Below are 18,368 nucleotides of genomic sequence, written 5' to 3'. Positions count from 1 at the left end.
TATCCCACTTTTAAGAAGAGCTATGTCCTCCTTCCCCACCCTCTGGCCCCATTGTGTACATGAGCCAAAAACGCATGAGTGTGGAGGAAACGTGGCAGAGGCCAGACCCAGCTGTCATCCTGCTTTTGGAGGTGGATCGGAGGAGGTGAGGGAGGACCCCATCAGAAGAAGAAAAAAAATGGACTGTATCAAAATTAAAACAATATATATAACATAATCCCATTTCTCCATGAATGTATAAGCATGTGTGTGGGTATATGTGAGAAGGAAATTTAAATTACATATATGTATCTTGAACATTTTTGTTAACCCAAAACATGCATATGTACATTCCTTTACCAGTTTTTGACACAGAGTCAAGGCCTTTGCATTGAGAATATGCCTAATTTTTTGGAGTTCTGCTCTACCGTGCCTTTGTACAAAAATCACACCCTCGCTTCATTGTCTGCGATCTCTAACGTCGGTTTACGTGGAGGCGAGAGCGAACTTAGACACTTGAAAACAGGTTGAGTACAGGAACCTTTTAGAAACCAGGCTTTGCCTTTGTTCTTTCTCGTTGTCTTGCCTACCTCCAACTCAACAATAACCTTATTTTAAGATCTCTCCTTTATTAAGTCTCTCCGAACTGTCAACTTGGCTCTTACAGAAACAATAACTCTTTCACACCCACATTTCCCCAGCTTATGTGACATTCACTGAAGCACGCCAGCACGGAACAGGTTTGGGAACAGACACCTCTCACTGCAGGTGACATTTGGGTCAACAGGGAAGCCATAGAACCCTCTCTGGCCCATGCATCCAGTGTGCCCACCAGGAGAGAAGGGCAGCCTGCATTTCACGGGGAGAAGGCATGGGGTCACCTAGCCTGGCAAGTCAGGCAGGAGAGGCGAGAGTTCAGGTACGGTCAGTCGGGGAGTGGGGAGCTGCTGGGCCCTCTCCAGCTCTCTATGTGACTCAGTCAGTTACTCTGTGATTGAAATATTTGGGGTTGAGAGTGAGTGCAGGAGTCGTCAGAGCGGATCCACCCTTTTACCAAACATTAGATAGCATTTCGCTGCCAGGGCAAGAAGGCAGGGGGTAAGGTAAGGGGCTTGACCAGGGTGTGGTGGTGGGCGGTCCACGGGTTTGCCATCTTGTCTTGGGACGGGAGGCGCAGCACTGGGACAGGACTCTGGCCCAGGCTCACATCTCCTAACTTGCTAAGTAACTTTGGACATACCATTTGAGGTCGCTATACCTGTTCCCCTCTCCGCAAAAGGGGGCGACACCCCCTCACTGACAGAGTTTCCCTGAGGCTCAAATGGGATGGGTCTTCATAGCAGTGGTTACCACCGGGAGAGGACCAGCCGGGCTCTTTTCAGATGTGCATACCTTACATCCCATCTGCAGCAACAGGATGGGAGGAGGCATTCCGTCCCTTCCACGGGCAGCAAGGTTTACAGCAAAGAATTTGATCTTGGAGCAGAGGGACAGGGTCTGGCCACACTTCCAGCAGGATCTCGCTGCTTTGGACAGGTCACTTCATCTCTCTGAGCATCCGCCTGTCCCCTGGGAGATGGAGGACTAGAGTCGGAAAATCACACAGGGCTCGAGCCGTTCTGGTGAGGATCGCATAGAGCTTCTGAGTCCAAAGGCGTCTGGAGCCCAGAAGAGGCTCAACAGACGCTATTCTTGTGGATGTGATTCTTAGTCCACAAACTAAGACATGAAAGAAATGGAATGTCCTCTAGTGTCCATAACTCAACTGACTTCTGACTCTGAGCTCTCATTTCTCTTCATTGGTGGAAAACATAAACCCCCGCCCTTCTCGAGGAATGCCCCACTGTGGCATTGCGGACTGTGACTGCACATTGTAAAGGACGTTGGGGTGGAGGGTACTTGCCCCTGGCTTCCCAGCCACACAGGCTGGGGCTCACTGTCCTGTGCCCGGTCTCTCTATTGCTTAGAGGGCATATTTAGAGCATACAGTTGTCTCCATGGCTTGGGGTTACAGAGCCAGGAAAAAAACATGGATGCAAGACAATAGGGAAGCACGGAGTCAGTGGTGAGGCAGAGAGTTGTGTGCCTCTAAAGATATCCAAATTTTTTTAAAAAATTAACACTGTGAAGACTACACAAAACACACCTAGAGGTCGACTCTTTCCCACTCTATGGATCCAGTGGGCCCTCACGCTCTTAGAGCTCTACCTCACCCCTTCTGATGCCCCTCTGGTTCCCTGTTTTATTCTTCTCTTAGCCCTTAATACTGTACTTCCCTTATTTATCTGATTTCATGTCTGTCTTCCCCTCTAGAATGTAGGCCCAGGAAGGCAGACTTCTGTCAGTCTTGTTTACTGTTTTATTCCAAGTGTCTAGAACAGTGCCTGGCACATAGTAGGCACTCAGTTAACATATTGGATGGATGAATGGATGGGCAGATGGATGGATGACTGACTTCATGAATGAAGTGAATTGGTTTTCTTTCTTTTCCTCCTATGATACTTCTGCCATCAGAAGATTCTCAGCTGGGCTGGGACTAGGGTGAGACCAGTGAGATCCTCAGCTAGGGTGCAAAATTGAAGGGGGCACCAAAAGAACTCAGTAATCAAGATAAATAATAGTTAATGCAATATTTTTAAGATTCGAAATTAAGGCAAAAAAATCTGTGAAGAACCAAATCTCAACATTTTCAACAAACGAGATCTGAAAGGCTTTGCAATGAGCTAAAGTTGGTTGGAAATGAAAATCATCCCTTGGTCAAGAGAAATTCTTCCCCCACCCCCACCCTAGGGAACAGCAGGGGTGACAATATTTGTAATTCCTGTGGGTGAGGTAAACCTGGATGCTTGGGCCAGACTGGTGTTGGCCTCCAAGTCCTGGCTGGGCTTGCCTAGCACCAGGGGGTAGAGCCGGCTCCTGGGGCAGGCCTCAGCAGCCATCATCAGCCTACCTGGTCAAGAGAAGTTCTTAAACATGGCAAGGTCATCTACTGAAAATTAAGATAAGCAAAGAAGTAGACTTTGAAATTCTTACTAATGAGTTTTTCATCAAAGCCGGGAAAGTACCATTCTAATAAACACTATTTTAGGGTATAAATAAAATATTTAAACTTAAAATATTGTTGAGTTTTAATACACCTACTGTTCAATTTTTCAAAAGAAAAAAATTTTTTTTTTGTTACCAAAATGTTCTAGAAAAATCTCGCTTGTTAAGAAAATACATACAGATGTGTATATAGGGGCACGCATTTTTTTCCTTTTGCTCCAGTCTAAATGGGTTGGCCAGGAGAGGTGTGTCAATTAAGTGGTTTCATGAGTCATCTTTAAACAGGTTCTAACTGCCCTGGCGTGACCTGCTTGCATCTGAAGGAATGAAGGCGGTGGGGGTGGGGGGCACGGATTTCAGGAGGCCGGTGAGGGAGGCAGTCTTCATTGGGGTGCTTTTCAATGACCCTCAAATCAACACACATACATCTACTACTTTGTTTTGTTTCTTATTTTTTCCTTTAAAAAAAAAACTTAAAATTCAATTTAGTTAGCATATAGTGTATTATTAGTTTCAGTGATAGAATTCAATGATTCATCAGTTGCATATAACACCCAGAGCTCAATAGATCACATGACTTCCTTACTGCCGGGTACCCACTTAACCCATCCCCCGACCTACCTCCCCTCCCACAACCCTCAGTTTGTTTCCTATGATTAAGAGTCTCTTACGGTTTGCCTCTTTCTCAATTTTTGCCTTATTTTATTTTTCCTTCCCTTGCCCTATGTTCATGTTTTGTTTCTTAAATTCCACATATGAGTAAAACCATATATTTGCTCTTTCTCTGACTGACTTATTTCACTTAGCCTATATACACTCTAATTCCACCCACATCGTTACAAATGGCAAGATATATACACATCTTCTTTATCCATTCAGCTGTCAGTGGGCATCTGGGCTCTTCCCATAGTTTGGCTCTTGTGGACATTGCTGCTATGAACATTCGGGTGCACGTGCCCCTTCGGATCACTACATTTGTATCTGTAGGGTAAATACCCAGCAGTGCAATTGCTGGGTAGTAGGGTAGCTCTATTTTCAACTTTTGGAGGAAACTCCCTGCTGTTTTCCAGAGTGGCTGCACCAGCTTGCATTCCCACCAACAGTGTAGGAGGGTTCCTCTTTCTCCACATCCTGGCCAACATCTGTCATTTCCTGACTAGTTAACTTTAGCCATTCGGACTGGTGTGAGGTGGTAGCTCACTGTGCTTTTGATTTGTATTTCCCTGATCAGAGACCAAGTACTTTAATCAATAGTTTTCTTTTTGCATGAAAGACTCTTGAAAAATAAACCTTGAAGAAGGAAAAGAGATCAAGAAGAGGAAGAGGCTAGAGAGAGAGGAAGGACTCAAACTCCCCAGATGTCAGATATTAACATAGGCTGCCCAGGGAACCCACACATCCGCTCACTTCACTCTCACTTCCGCCATCCCCGGCCACTCTTGCTCTGGCCACACGGGCCCTGGCAGGCTGCTGGGCCACTGCCAGGCTTCTCACTACATGGCCCAGCGGCCAGGGCTGTGCTTCCTCAGGCTGACGGACACACACATCTGACCTTTTAGTTGAGGGTGGGGGGGCGTAAAACTGAGGGTTCAGAGGTCTCCCAACTATCCGTGGAAGAGTGACCACATGCCTCTAACTTCTCTTAGTATAGCTTGGTGGGGAAGAGTCCTTCGGGGGTGCCTGGCCTGGATCGGAGCCCTGATTCTTTCACTTGTGACGGGCTGAGCTTGGACAAGTGCCTGTGGCTTTCCTCATGCATGAATCGGAGAGAAAATGCACCTGCCTGTCCCTTAGGGGAGGGCTTCTGGGGGGGCCAGAGGCCTCAGGAAGGAGCACCAGCAATGCAGAGACAAGGCTGAGGGTAGGGAGTGGAGGGCCCAGTGCTGACTGTGGAAGGGAGGTTCCACTGGCTCTGCAGGGGGACACCCCAGAAGGAGGAGCGGGCCTGGGAATGGGAGTGTGGGAGAAGATGGATGAGCGGGGCTATGGCTGCTGGGCATAACATGACTAAGGGTGGCTGGGAGGAGACACACAGTGGAATGATCTGTCTCAAGACTTTTTTTTTTTTTAAGATTTAATTTATTTATTTGAGATAGAGAGCAAGCATGAGCAGGGTGAGTCGTGGGCAGGGGGAGAAGGAAAGAAGCTGACTCCCCGCTGAGCAAAAACCCTGATGCAGGGCTCCATCCCAGGAAACTGAGATCATGACCTGAGCCGAGGGCAGACGCTTAACTGACTGAGCCACCCAGGTGCCCGTGTCTCAAGATTTTTTTTTTTTTTAAGATTTTATTTATTTGACAGACAGAGATCACAAGTAGGCAGAGAGGCAGGCAGAGAGAGAGGGGGGGAAAGCAGGCTCCCCACCGAGCAGAGAGCCCGATGTGGGGCTCAATCCCAGGACCCTGGGATCATGACCTGAGCTGAAGGCAGAGACTTAACCCACTGAGCCACCCAGGCGCCCCCCGTGTCTCAAGATTCTAAGTCGAACTCTGGTTCGTGACACTTTCATAGACCCACTGGCTGGTGTTTGAAGCTAGACGATTGTTCTGGGCTCTGACTTCCAAAAGGAAGGTTACTTTGTCCTCTGGTAATTTTCAGCTCCAGGCAGAGTGGGGAAAATTGTAGTTGGGATCCTGAGATTAGGGAAGTTGCCTACATCTCCCATTGGCCTCCAGGGCTGAGCCAGGGCTGAGCCAGCTGATGGGGAAGGCCGGATCTGGGGAGGGGGACCCCCACCTTGAACTAATAGCTTAGTTCTTTTTGTTATAATAATGGCTTTATCAGGACATAATTCACACACAGCACAAGCCACTCATTTGAAGTGTACAATTTGATGGTTTTAGTCCAACAGTTATACAATTACTACAATATTAGAACATTGTCATCACCCCAAAAAGAAACCATGCCCTCATTAGCAGTCCCTCCTTCCCCTGATCCTGCATCCTCCTTCCAGCCCTGGGCCACTAGAAATCCACTTTTTAGCTCTAGAGATGTACCTATTCTGGACATTTTGCACTGATGAAATCATACAGTCTCTTTGGATTGGCTTCTCTCCCTGAGCATGTTTTCAAGGCTCACCCATGGTGTAGCATGTATCAGACCCTGGTACTTTTTTTTTTTTTTTTTTTAAAGTAGGCTCCTTACCCAGCAGGGAGCCCAACCTGGGGCTTGAACTCATGACCTGATCTGAAATCAAGAGTCGGACACTTGCTTAACCTTCTGAGCCACCCAGGCGTCCTCAGATCCTCATTACTCTCTACACAGGCTACCAGCCCATTGTCTGAATGGACCACATTTATCTTTTCCTCATGGACGGACATATGGCTTGTTCTCACTATTTAGCTATTATGAGTAATGATCTATGAACATTCATACGCAAGTTTGTGTTAACATGCTTTTATTTCTCTTGGGTATATACCAAGGAGTGGAACAGCCGGATCGTACAGCTGTAATTCCTTCGTTCTTTGTATAGGCTTCCATTTTAGGACTTCGTACACTCACCCCAAGTGCTCACAGATCTGTTTGCCCTGTCACATCACAAGCTTTCCTCTCGTATACCCCACAGAACCGGGCACCTACAGTACTAACTATGTGGGAGTCAAATGTTGCTTACAGACACGGCAAGATGAAGCTGGAGAGCTGCCCACCAGATCCTAGGTGGGCGGGGTGGGGGGTGTCCCTGGTAACCTTGACAAGGTTGAGGGGACCACAGCCTAATAGAAGTAGGTTCAAGAAAGGAGGGGAGGAGTCAGAGAAAAGGAAGTACAGATCATTTCTTTTGAGAAAATTTTCCATTAAAGATAGTGGAAAATTGAGACAAGGGCCAGTTGGGGGAGTGAATCAAGGGTATTTTGGTTTTTTGAAGATATGGGAAATGACATTCTGTTTGTGTGGCGCAGCAGAAAGGTGAATGCTGATGATGTGGGAGACAGCCAAGGAGTGATCTCCTTAAGTAGATGAGGGCGGGTGGGATCCCACACAGAAGCAGCATTATAGAAGGAACATTTTGTCCTAAGACTCATATATTGAGACCCTAAACCCCGGGTGACTCTATTTGGAGACAGAACAGTGAGGAGGCGACAAAGGTTATATAAGGTCAGGAGAGGGAAACCTGCTCTGATAGAGCTGGTGCCCTCAGAAGAAGAGAAGGGACACCAGGGCTCTTTCCCAGCCATGAGAGGACGCAGCAAGAAGGCAGCCACCTGCAAACCAGGAAGAGCGCCCTCACCGGGAACCAAACCAGCCGGCACCTTGATCTTGGACTTTCTAGCCTCTAGAACCGTGAGAAAATAAATTTCTGTTTTTTAAGTTGCCCAGTCTAAATTGTTTTTTAAGTCACTGGTATTTTGTTATGGTGGCCCCAGCAGACAAAGAATAGGTGGGGGAGACTGGGTTCAGAAGGAGCAAGGAGTGTTCAAACAGTCACAGGAGGAGAAGCAAAAGACACGGCTGCCAATGCAGCAGGGTGTGCAGATACGTGGTGGGACGTTTTTCTGGATGCTTTTGTTTCGGTGACAGAGGAAGTGAGGCGAGCAGCCGAGCATGCGGACACAGGGCTACAGGTCTAGGAAGAGAGGAGAAGAGAGATTAAGCAGACCTGGGCAATGCTGCAAGGCCATCTGAGACCAATGCATGCCCCCGGGGGGTCTGCAGCCCAAGATGACCCTACTCAGCCCAGGGCTGTCTTTGCCTGAAGCGGTGCTCGGCAGCTCGGGTGTGGGGAGGGAACCAGCAGAGGTGACTCTGCCCACCTCGTTAGGATCTGGCCAAATGAGGACAAGTGGGAGAGTAAAAGAGTAAAGGTAGAGGAGTCACTCTCACGATGAACATGAAAACCCAGCGTGGCTCCGGGAACAAGAGGCCGCTGCAGCAACAGGCCAGTGGGGGCCAGTGGGGGTCTGTGGAGCAGGGCCCTCAGGGAGAGATGTGTAAGATGGAGAGAGGAGCAGGGACACTTGTAACAGGGACTGTGAGGGGCTGCAGGCATTGCTGGTGGAAGGTCAGGGATAAGACCAGGGCAGTGGCTGCTGGGAAGGGACAGGGAGCAAGATACTTGGGGCAGACCATGCCAGGGCACTGGATCTGGGGTTCTGAAAGCACACTCAGATTCGGAAGGGAGGCGCATTAGGAGAGTGATCTGGGCTTAGCGCTAAAATCTTCACAGGTTGAGGAACAGCGAAGATGCTAGAAAAGGGAATGTCTGGTGGTGGTGATCTGCTGGTCTGCCCATCGGAACTGAGGAAGGAGGCATGGGCTGGAAGCAGAGAGGAGCCAAGAGGATGCCAGGCCTCCTTCTTGCCCAGTGCCCAAGGAGTCCAAGAGAGGAAGCAGCTGGCCCTTGAGAGGGCATCGGGAAGCAGCAGCCTCAGGGAGAGTCGGGTTCCGGTGAGAACAGAAAGGTGGAGGGAACATTCATAGCAGAGAATCCTAGGAATCTTGCTGCTGATGAAGGGGTCAGAAACGGCTTTACAGAGCATCTGGAGATGAAGGTCTGGAAGGGGAAGGAAGGTCTGGGAGTCCCAGGCTCCCCACAGGGCCCGAAATAAAAGGGTTTCACAAGACGAGCCAGACACACACATTGATAGGAAGCTTTGCTGCCCAGAGGTGAAGGAGCAGGGGGAAGTAGGGCTCTTCCCAAGAGTACTCGGGGATCCCAGGCCCCCGCCTTATTCTTGCTGATAACTGTGAGGGGGCCAGAGAGAGCAGTCTCATGGGGCTCCTTTCAGCACGCTTTGCCTTGGTGTGATAAAGCGGTGTTTCCTCTTTCAGGCTAAAGACTCTCATGTGACAGGAGCTCCAGGGGTAGTGTGGGTTCAGGAGCTAAGGGCCTTGGACGTTGGTATGTATGATGGCAACACGAGGGATAGCCAGCGCCGTCTGCTTCCTCATTCAGGAGAGGCTGTTGTTCTGCATTTGTATAGGACTTCAGAGTTTTTAAGAGTTCTCTGCTGTTTCCCTGCCCGTGTGACAGCTAACACCAGACACTGAGTGCGTTAAGAGACCTTCATGTGACAAGTTCCCCTGTGTGAAGACGGCGGCAATCTGGTCTTAGCGAAGTAAACAGAAGACCCGTGTGTTCCCGCCTCCTGTCAAGAGCCACGAACCCAGCACACGGAACGTGTTTTGTCCATCTCCTCCTCACTCCACTACCCATCCTGCAATGAATTCTTTTCCCTCTAAGACAAAAGAGAAGAGGAGGACGGATCTAAGTAAAAAGCCTTCACCTCCTGAGGTAGATGACTCAGAATAGTTTTCTGACCTAAGAGGAAAAAATAAAGCCAAACCACCTACCATTTAGGATATACTTACATATTTACACGTGTATATCTGATAGAAAATTGGCAGTAAGAAACTGAGAATCAAAAACCATTTACAGTATCTAGTTGGAGACCAGAGCAGGGATAGGGTAGATACTAGTTCTGGTTAATAGTTGATATTTCTTCTAAAAAAAGACTCTTCTAGTGGAGGGTCACTTCAGATTAGAGTTCCAAAATGTCCTTGAAGAGCGTTGGTGGTATAGTGGTGAGCATAGCTGCCTTCCAAAATGTCCTTGAAGATGACAGAATACTTGAACGGCAAATCAGATGGCTTTTGATTCCATTATTTAAATAACTTAGTTACTACACATTTGATCATCTTGAAGTACCGGTCAACTGGGGCTATAAGAAAAAAGATTTTCTGTTAGTAACTTGTAAAATGCAGACCAAGTTACCCTCCTATTCTACTGGGAGTAGACCTTTTACAACGAAGCCATCAAAGCCAAGGGCTCCAGGGCGCAGAGATGGAGGGAGGTGGGTCTTGAGCCCTTCTGGGACAGTAGCTGGAGGCCCACTGGAAGTAGCACCTTCAGTGCGAGGCACTCACGTTCAGTCCCGTTTCCTCAAACCGACCCAGTCTTTGAGCATCACTGAAACCTCCGAAGAACAAAGCTGAGACCTTAAGCACTGTTATGTGAGCTGTCGCTCCTTCTGGGGGTTATCTGCTCCTGGCCACATGTGGCTCATGGGGACGGTTTCCGCTCCCTGCCTGGAGCCTGCTTCTCCCTCTCCCTCTGCCTCTCCCTTCTGCTTGTTCTCTCTCTCAAATAAATAAATAAGTAAATCTTAAAAATAAAAAAATTTTTTTTAAAAAAGAATCTAATAGAACCCAAAAATGGGTGCTGTAAATTTTTGAGGGGGATGAAGTGAGAGGCGCTTCCCAAACGTGTCCCGGCAGGCACAGCACTCCCCAGAGCAGGGGCAGGGCTGGGTGGCCGCACTCCTCACCCACGCCCACATGTGTTGCTCCTCCTGCCTCCCCAGCTCCCCTTCAGGCTGAGACACCCCCACAGACTACAGATCTTTCTTCCCAGAGAAACAGGGCTCTTGGCTCCCTTTTTAGCTTGGGTGACTCTGTGACCTGTCTTCCAGGCGTTCACACAAAAATAGAGATGACCAGCCCTCCTGGAAATTGTCGACATTGAACTGTCTGGCTGAAAAGTGTGGTATGATGTCCATTTTTCTCTCAGCTCTCTGAAATGTGCTTGGCCGCCCTTGGACATATTCTAAGTGGGTCTAGCTCTTTCAGACACTGTCCTCAAAGAAATGTGAAAATTTGGCCTTTGTTCCTGGTTATGCTTGTCCCCTCCCCCACTACTCTTCCAATCCTCCCCACTCCGCCATATATGTAACTACTAATTGAGTTTAAGGAAGTCCCACTGTGGCCATAGTGGCCTCTTTAAATGTAAAAATTAGTATTAAGTTGGTTGTAAATATACAAAGTACAAAATCTGAACAGTAAACAAAAATACACCAAGAGCTGTGAGTGAACTCCCACACCCAGCTCCAGGCTACCCAGGTCTCTCCCCAGGATGTCACCCTCAGATGTCACTTTCACCTTCCAAGACTCATTATCCCAAAGCAGTGCTTCTCTTGCTTCGCAGAGCTCTCCTGCTCAAGAGCCTACGATGGCTCCCTATTCTCATACTGCTCCAGCTTAATGCTTCTGACTTCACTCTTTTGCCACCTACTCAGCTTGATGCTAAGCAGACCAATCTCTCGGTCAAATAAACCACAAGGGTCTAGCTCCCCTCCATGTCTTTGCCCCTGCTGCCTCCCCAGCTGGAATGCCTTCTCCACTCCACCCTGCTCCGAAGATCTAGCTCGCATCCCACTCCCCTCAGAGCCTTCGTGATGATTCTGGCCTCTTCGCCTCCCCTCGGGTGGCTGCCCAGCCCAGACCATCCCTCCCACACGTGCTGGCCCATTGCCCGGGGCCTCAGCCCGTCTGTTTATGTACTCATCCCCTCTCTCCTGTGTGCCCACAAGCTGCTCGAGGGGGGAGCCCTAGCATACCCCTTCTCTGAACCCCACACAGTGGAGGCCCCCCTGGGCACATGATCTCAAGCTGTCAGCGAACACAGAGCCTCACCTTGCTGGCACAGAGGCACCGCCGTGAAAGCGTGCTGAATGGGGAGAGCAGCCGGCGAGGGCACGAGCTCTGGGATACTCCGTCACCTCTCCCAGCGGCCCTGGCTCACGGCCTCCCCTGCATGACGGCGGCAGTCCTGTTCCGATGGCCGCCCGTCCGCTGTCACCAGCAGGGTCTCCGCAGAGGCCGGCCCAGAATCTCGCCCTCCCCGCAGTCGTGCTCACTGCTACCAACTGGTAATCCCCACCTCTGACCACAGCCCTTGTGCTCTCTCTCCCCGCTTCCCTGCTGGCACACCTGTTCCTCACCTCACCGACCACTGCTCACCCTCTCTCCAGCCCCCTCCGCATGGCCTCCTGGCCCATCAACCCCTCACAGCCTTGCTGGGAGGCTCCCAGAGCTGCCCCAGGCCTCCCGCCCAGCCGGCCTCCCTGGTAACCTGGGTATGTCCCACCCAGCAGCTGGGGGGAAAGGGACCTTCTGAGCCCAAGGGCCCCGTGGCAGGCAGGTGCTCCCTGCTGCACAGCGGCCCTTCCTCATTCCCACTCTTACCGCTGACCCCGGGGCGTTCTCGAAAATCAGCAACTCACTCAATAAAGCCAAAGGTCTCGCCCACCCACCATCCCCGAGCCTCTCCTCACCCTTAATATGCAGCCGCCACCCTGAGGGTCTCTAGCAGGGGACAATCTGGCTCTCCCCCCTGACTCGGCCCAGCCCAGCCCCTCCACTCAGCCTGTCACCCAAGGACTTTGCTTTCTTGGTGACCTCAGATGCTCAGGGCATCGGTTACTAATGAAGGTGCACCCCAGGCTGGAGCTCCAGCCGCAGCCCCGGAAGCCACTTCAGCAATTGTGCACCAGACCTCGGGACCCGTGTAAAGCACCAGAACCCCACACTCAGCGTGTCACAGCACAGACCCGGCTTCCCAACCCAGAGCCCTGCCTGGGCACCAAGCGTCAGAATCCCTGCCACTTCTGGCTTCTTTCCTGGATAATAATAATATTCACAACCATCCTAGCATGGTAACATTGATTAAGCTCCCCTCCAAGCCAGTCACTCTGCTAAGCATTGTATTTTTATTAACATGTTTGTGCATGCTGCTATTTCTATGTTATCACCCACACTACTATTCCTCTACTCTAGTTACGCCCTTCTTCCACAGAAGACAACTGAGGAACGAGGGTTGAAGTGACTTGTCCAAGGCCCGGGAGAGATGAGCTGGCAGGGAACTCGCACCCCCGGCCCAGGCAGCCTGCCTGCTTAGCTGGAATGTTCAGCACTATGACTGCCATACCTCCTCCCGCACCCAGCCCCCCATGGCAGCCCTGCCAGGGCGACCATGACTCAGGCTTTCTCTGCTTGGCTGCACTCTTCCATTTGTCCAGCAGCAGTGTCCCCATCTCCAGCCTCTTGTCTACTAACGCCCCCTACGCCCTGTCTGGCACATAGCTCTGCTCAGAAACCCTCAGTGGTTTCCCAGAAAAAAACGACACAGACCTCTTGGCAACTCTCTCGGTATCTTGGCTTGGCCCAGCCTGCCAGTCCAGCCCTAGCTCCCTCTTCTCACCGACATTTGCTGTCCCAAAGAGGATGACTCGTCACTCCCTATCCTGCCTCACAGCCCTGAGCCCCTTTACTCTTCCCAACACCCCCTAAAGCCCAGCTCCTGGGCTCCTGCCTCCCGACTGCCAAGGACCTGGCGGGGGACTGGGGTCCTTCTGGAGCCTCCATAGGGGAGTTTAGCCATGTTGCTGCTGTTGACTGTGTGGACCTAGCTTTGGCTTGTGATACAGGTCCAGCTCTGATCCTGGCTCCCAAAGTGAACCCAATCCTTGGTCCAGTTCTCTGGGGACAGGAGAAGGAGGCTAACAGTATTAACCCTCCGAGTCTGAAGACCCTGATTTGACCCAGCTCGACGACGTCTTAGCAATGGGCCCTGACTTCTCATAGTCACTGTCTCTGAGCAAGTGGTCATGATACCCCCGTGCAAGGCCCACTGCGAGGGCGGGAGGAGGTGACACCCGGAAACTGCTGAGCCCAGCGCGGATGTCACTTACTACCATTCAAGACAAGTGATAGATACACATGGTCCCCAAGGAAGAGGTGGCCCTCATCAGGCCTGTTCTGGCTCTGCTGCATGATACCTAATTTACCCACCGCACAGTCTATGGGGTACTTACTTGGTTCTCTCTGTTTCTCTGCCACGTTGCGGAAAACCTACAAATGAAGAAATTTTCAACTCAGTTAAAGGACTGAAAAGCAAAGCGGAACGCTGCAGTTCCTGCGTGCCTGACGGAGACCTGATTCTGAAGCACTCTAAACCACAGCCCTGTCGAGCTGGTCTTCCCACCCTTCCAAATGCTGAAGCCAAACTAACTGAAGAGGGGGTCCAGGGACATGTTCCAAGATGGCTCCTCACATGATAGGAAAAGAAATGCAAACACCGCTAACAAAAATGGATATTTCTATGGCAGCCCATGCACAAAGCTAAAGACATAGGGCAGGCTCGGATGGCGTGGGTCAGCACTGCCCAGGAATATGTGAGCCACCTGGGTCAATTTAACAATTTTAGCAGTCGTGTTACAAAGTAAAAAGAACCAGGTGAAATTCATGTTCAAAATGTTCTAATTTTGAAATTAAATTTAATTTTGACACTATAATTTTCAAAACATGTCATGAATATTATCATTTTAACGTGTAATCAAAATAAACGTTACTAATGAGATATTTTGCAACCCTTTCCAAATACTATGCCTTATAAAGTTGGTGTGCATTTTACATTTACGGCATGTGTTTTGGGACTCCCATGTTTCCGGGGTTCAACGACTGGCTCATGGCTTACCATTTTGGACAGCGCCATTTGGATGTTAAGATGTGGCTTCCATACACGTACACATCAGTGTCCTCCCATAAAAGGCATCAGCCCTTGTCTGGAGCCAGGCTGGTGGTCCAGCAGCCTAGTCCACAAGCCTGACTGAACTCGTCCCGGTGTCTGTCAACTACAACTCACCGCCATCCCCCTCAGAAGGCTCCATGCCAAATGCCTCAACCTTTCCCAAGTTATGTCTTTAGGGTGGTGAAGCCAGCTGAAGTAAGGATATTTTTCAAGATAATTTTTTTTCAGGTTATAAGGTGCTACGGGTACTGACCATGGGAGTAATTAATTTCCTCTCCACTGAATGAACTTTTTAAAAAAGTTAAATCACCTGACTGCTTTGAAATTATATGGGCACTGAGTACACCTTTTTTTTTTTTTTTTTTGGTTCAGGTATTCTGATGATAGACCCACAAGAACTCTGAGTGGATAATGATTTTGGTTTCTGGGGACCCATCTGTTATGAGATGATGAACGATGATACTGTTATTTGGGGATTAAAAATAATTCTTTACAAGAACATTTGAGCTCCCTAAATATTTTACTCATTGGTAATGAAGCCTCAAAACTTTCTTCAGCTGATTTTTATAACTTATATAGAGGAGAGTCGACTGACTCATAATCTACTACCTAGGGATCCTCGTGGTATTTGCAACCTATATATGGAAACAGTATCCCTGGGATATGACATGTTAGTGGCCATGTACCAACAGTAGTCTCGGACAGCATTGGCAGACAGAACTTTCTGTGATGATGGAATTCTTCTCTATCTGGTCCATCCCATCATGGTAGCCGCTAGCTCTGTGTGGCAGAGCACTTTACATGTAGACAGTTCAAATGAGGAAAGAAATTTTAAATTAAATTTAATGAATTGCTTTTATATTTAGACCACTCCACATGGCCAGTGCCTATGGTACTGAGCAGCGCAGGTCTAGGGGGACATCAAATCTAAGTTGGTCCAAGACATGCATGTGAAATGACGTGGGTCCCACATGCCATCACGTGGCTGAAAGGTGACTCTTCTGCATTCCCTGTGGGAGTAACAAATCAGCCTTGCCAAGAGCCCTTTTGAGAGAGCAGATGTGGAGAAGAACAGGATGGGGGAACAGCCCACCCATTCTCCAGGGCACATGGGCCGCCTTCAGGGCTGGCCCGCATGTCTAGGGGACCGAGAATGACTCAGGAAGGCGGTGCAAGTAATACCAGGCCTTTAGGACCCACTCCAAGTCACCAAACCCCAACAACAGCTTCCTCCTCCCCGGGACTCCCTTCTGGGCTAGAAGAATGGAAAGTAAAGCCCTGGCAGCCAAGAGCAAGGGGTCTTGTGCAAAATCTAGCTTGGAGACCAGAGATATAATACATGTTGACACAGACCACAAGCAGAAGGAAGCTGAGGAACGTCCAGCGGGGTTCCCACATCTGTAAAGCCTCCTAATGGCCTGAGGATTCCTTCCCCGAAAGACCATGCAAAATCTTGGCAAACCTGGCGGACCCAGCAACTTTGGATGATGAGGAACACAGGAAGAAACAGAAGCCTTGGTTTCTTTCCAAATGCCTAAAATTTCAAACTTCACTTTAGTCTCTAAACTATTAATTTTCTGGCCTTTGAAAAACCAATTCGAGTTTGAAATGGATTTTTTTGAAAGAAAGTATACATACCTCTTTTAAACAGCAAAAAAGTTACTCCTGCTACTAGGGCTACTAGGACTACTGCTGGTATAATTGTAAATCTGTTCCTTGAATGCTCTGTAAAAAAAAAAAAAAAAAAAAAGGAAGCTGGTGAGAAAGAAGGAAATACAATTAGCCAGACTGATCAAAACAGAGTCCAGGGGAGTCTTCTTATTTGCAGATTCCATATCTGCGATCCACCTCCTTGCTAAGATGCATGTGTCCTCCCCACGTCCATGCCGTGGCATGTTCATGGTCCCTGGAGGACACATGCAGCAGGACGGCAAAAAACCCGACTGCTAGGTGGACATGTCCCCACTGAGGCTGAACAAGGCAACACTCCGCCTTCTTGAGTCCTCTCCTCTAAGGTAAGTAAGTGTCCTATTCCTGGTCTGTGTACTGCCACATTTTTCATACTTTCATGCTTTTTGTTGGCTAATTGTCTAAAACAGCCCTGAACACAGTGCCAAAGTGCTGTGTAGCATTCCTAAGTGGAAGAAGGCTGGGATATGCCTTTCAGAGAAAATATATTTTCATTAGATATGCTTCATCTAGGCATTAAGTCATGGCACTGTTGGCCGAGAGTCCAATGTTCATGAATCAACAACACATCTATAATAAGGTGTCTTTGAATAGAAAGGCACACAAAACAAGGTTCTTGGGGCGCCTGGGTGGCTCAGTGGGTTAGGCCTCTGCCTTTGGCTCAGGTCATGATCCCAGGGTCCTGGGATAGAGCCCTACATCGGGCTCTCTGCTCGGCGGGGAGCCTGCTTCTCCCTCTCTCTCTCTGCCTGCCTCTCTGCCTACTTGTGATCTCTCTCTGTCAAGTAAATAAATAAAATTTAAAAAAAAAAAAAAAGGTTGTTTACTGATTTCTTGCCAAAAATGTTGACCAGAAGCTTGCAGGAACCTAACCCTGCATTTCCCAGAAGCAAGATTCAGTATTCACTAATTCCGTATTCACGGTGACTTTATGACACACGACTGACTACCGCAGATCAAGAGAACCAACAGTATTTATAAATAAACTTACCCGTATACGGTTGATACATAGCAAGCCCAGTGCTATTTATTAAAAGATGCAAACACTCCACTAGAAGTGTTGTTTCCAGCTAGCCCACACTGTCTGTGGAAGCTTAACTTAGCAACACGTGTCTGGTAGGGCACTGTGGTGGCAGTGCGTAACAAGGGCTCCGTAAAAACGTCCATCGTAAAGCAGCTACACGGTGTGCCCACAGTCTCACCGAACCATTATAAGAGTCGGAGCGTGCTGCAAACCTCTTGCTGCCTCGGATTCCTCCAGGGGTGACTAAATGGGAGTGATACATACACCTGTCTCAGAGGGCAGCTGTGAGCATCAGTTGAATTAAGATCCTTGAGAACAACTATAACCTATCACCATCAACCTACTGAGGAGATGCTCTTGGTATCGCTACTGACATCCTTTGACCCTGCAAGTCCATTTCTACAGAAATGATCAGTGATGTGCTCTTCCCCTCCCTCCAGAAAAGGCACAAAGATGTTTACCGCAGCTTTCCTGAAAATATCAAAAAGCTAACACAGGGCGCCTGGGTGGCTCAATGGGTTAAGCCTCTGCCTTCGGCTCAGGTCATGATCTTGGGGTCCCGGGATTGAACCCTGCATCGGGCTCTCTGTTCAGCGGGGAGCCTGCTTCCCCCTCTCTCTCTGCCTGCCTCTCTGCCTACTTGTGATCTCTCTCTGTCAAATAAATAATCTTAAAAAAAAAAAAAAAAGCTAAAACAACCCACGTGTCCTCAGCAGAAAAGCAGGACATATTTACAATGTGGACTCCATCCAGCTGCTAAAAATCCAAAGGCAGAAGACCTAAGCATATGGCAAAATGATCCCAGGGCACTGCTAAGGGAAGGCTGGGGTCACTAACAGCAACCACTGAGGGTTAACAGAGAAGGGAGAGGCTGGGGAGGGTGGCGGGGAGGGGAGAGAGAAAGTGAATGAATAAATGAGAATGAGAATGTGAATACACACCGTTTCCTCTCATTCAGAATGCAGGTGGGTTAGAACAAACAGAAAGTCACCCGCCTGTTTGATCTGAGAGGCCCCCAACCAGAAACTGCTAGTTACCTCCCTGTAATGCCCCCTATCCTTACCCCCCCCTTTGGTGACAGAATTCAGATTTTTGGCTGGGCATGCTATCACCCCACTCACAGATTAGTTCCTCAGCCTTTCTTGCTACTGGGTTTGACCATGTGACTAAGTGTTGGGCACTGAGCTGTAGGGAGGATTGTGTGGATTTCTCCAAAGTCTCCCCTTTCTGGATCCTCCTGCCTGAACCAGTGGGCAAGGCAGGAGGAGCCAGGCTGCTGCTGGGTCTCTGACAACTTCATCGAGAAGCAATACGTCCAGGACTGCC

General features: G+C 49.1%; 1 protein-coding gene across 2 annotated transcripts in view; it reads right to left on the bottom strand.

Annotated features, from left to right (window-relative positions):
* Positions 1–9,312: 9,312 nt before the first annotated feature.
* The window catches only part of CD58 (CD58 molecule), a 38,980-nt gene continuing 29,924 nt past the window's right edge, over positions 9,313–18,368 (bottom strand). The window contains exons 4-6 of one of the 2 annotated variants that reach the window (XM_032881342.1): positions 15,968–16,054; positions 13,614–13,650; positions 9,571–9,683 (exon numbers count right to left, since the gene is read on the bottom strand). In XM_032881342.1, the coding sequence (XP_032737233.1) occupies positions 9,674–9,683; positions 13,614–13,650; positions 15,968–16,054 (134 nt within the window). In that variant the 3' untranslated portion in view covers positions 9,571–9,673. Of the gene's footprint in view, positions 9,519–9,570; positions 9,684–13,613; positions 13,651–15,967; positions 16,055–18,368 lie in introns of those variants that run through there. The other variant, XR_004385434.1, reaches the window with a different exon arrangement.

This window comes from Lontra canadensis, unplaced genomic scaffold (genome assembly GCF_010015895.1).
Source record: "Lontra canadensis isolate GAN:19392208 unplaced genomic scaffold, GSC_riverotter_1.0 scaffold75, whole genome shotgun sequence".
In the NCBI taxonomy this organism is placed as follows: Eukaryota; Metazoa; Chordata; class Mammalia; order Carnivora; family Mustelidae; genus Lontra; species Lontra canadensis.
Note: the sequence above shows the minus strand (reverse complement) of the source record. Positions and strands in the feature narration are given on the sequence as shown.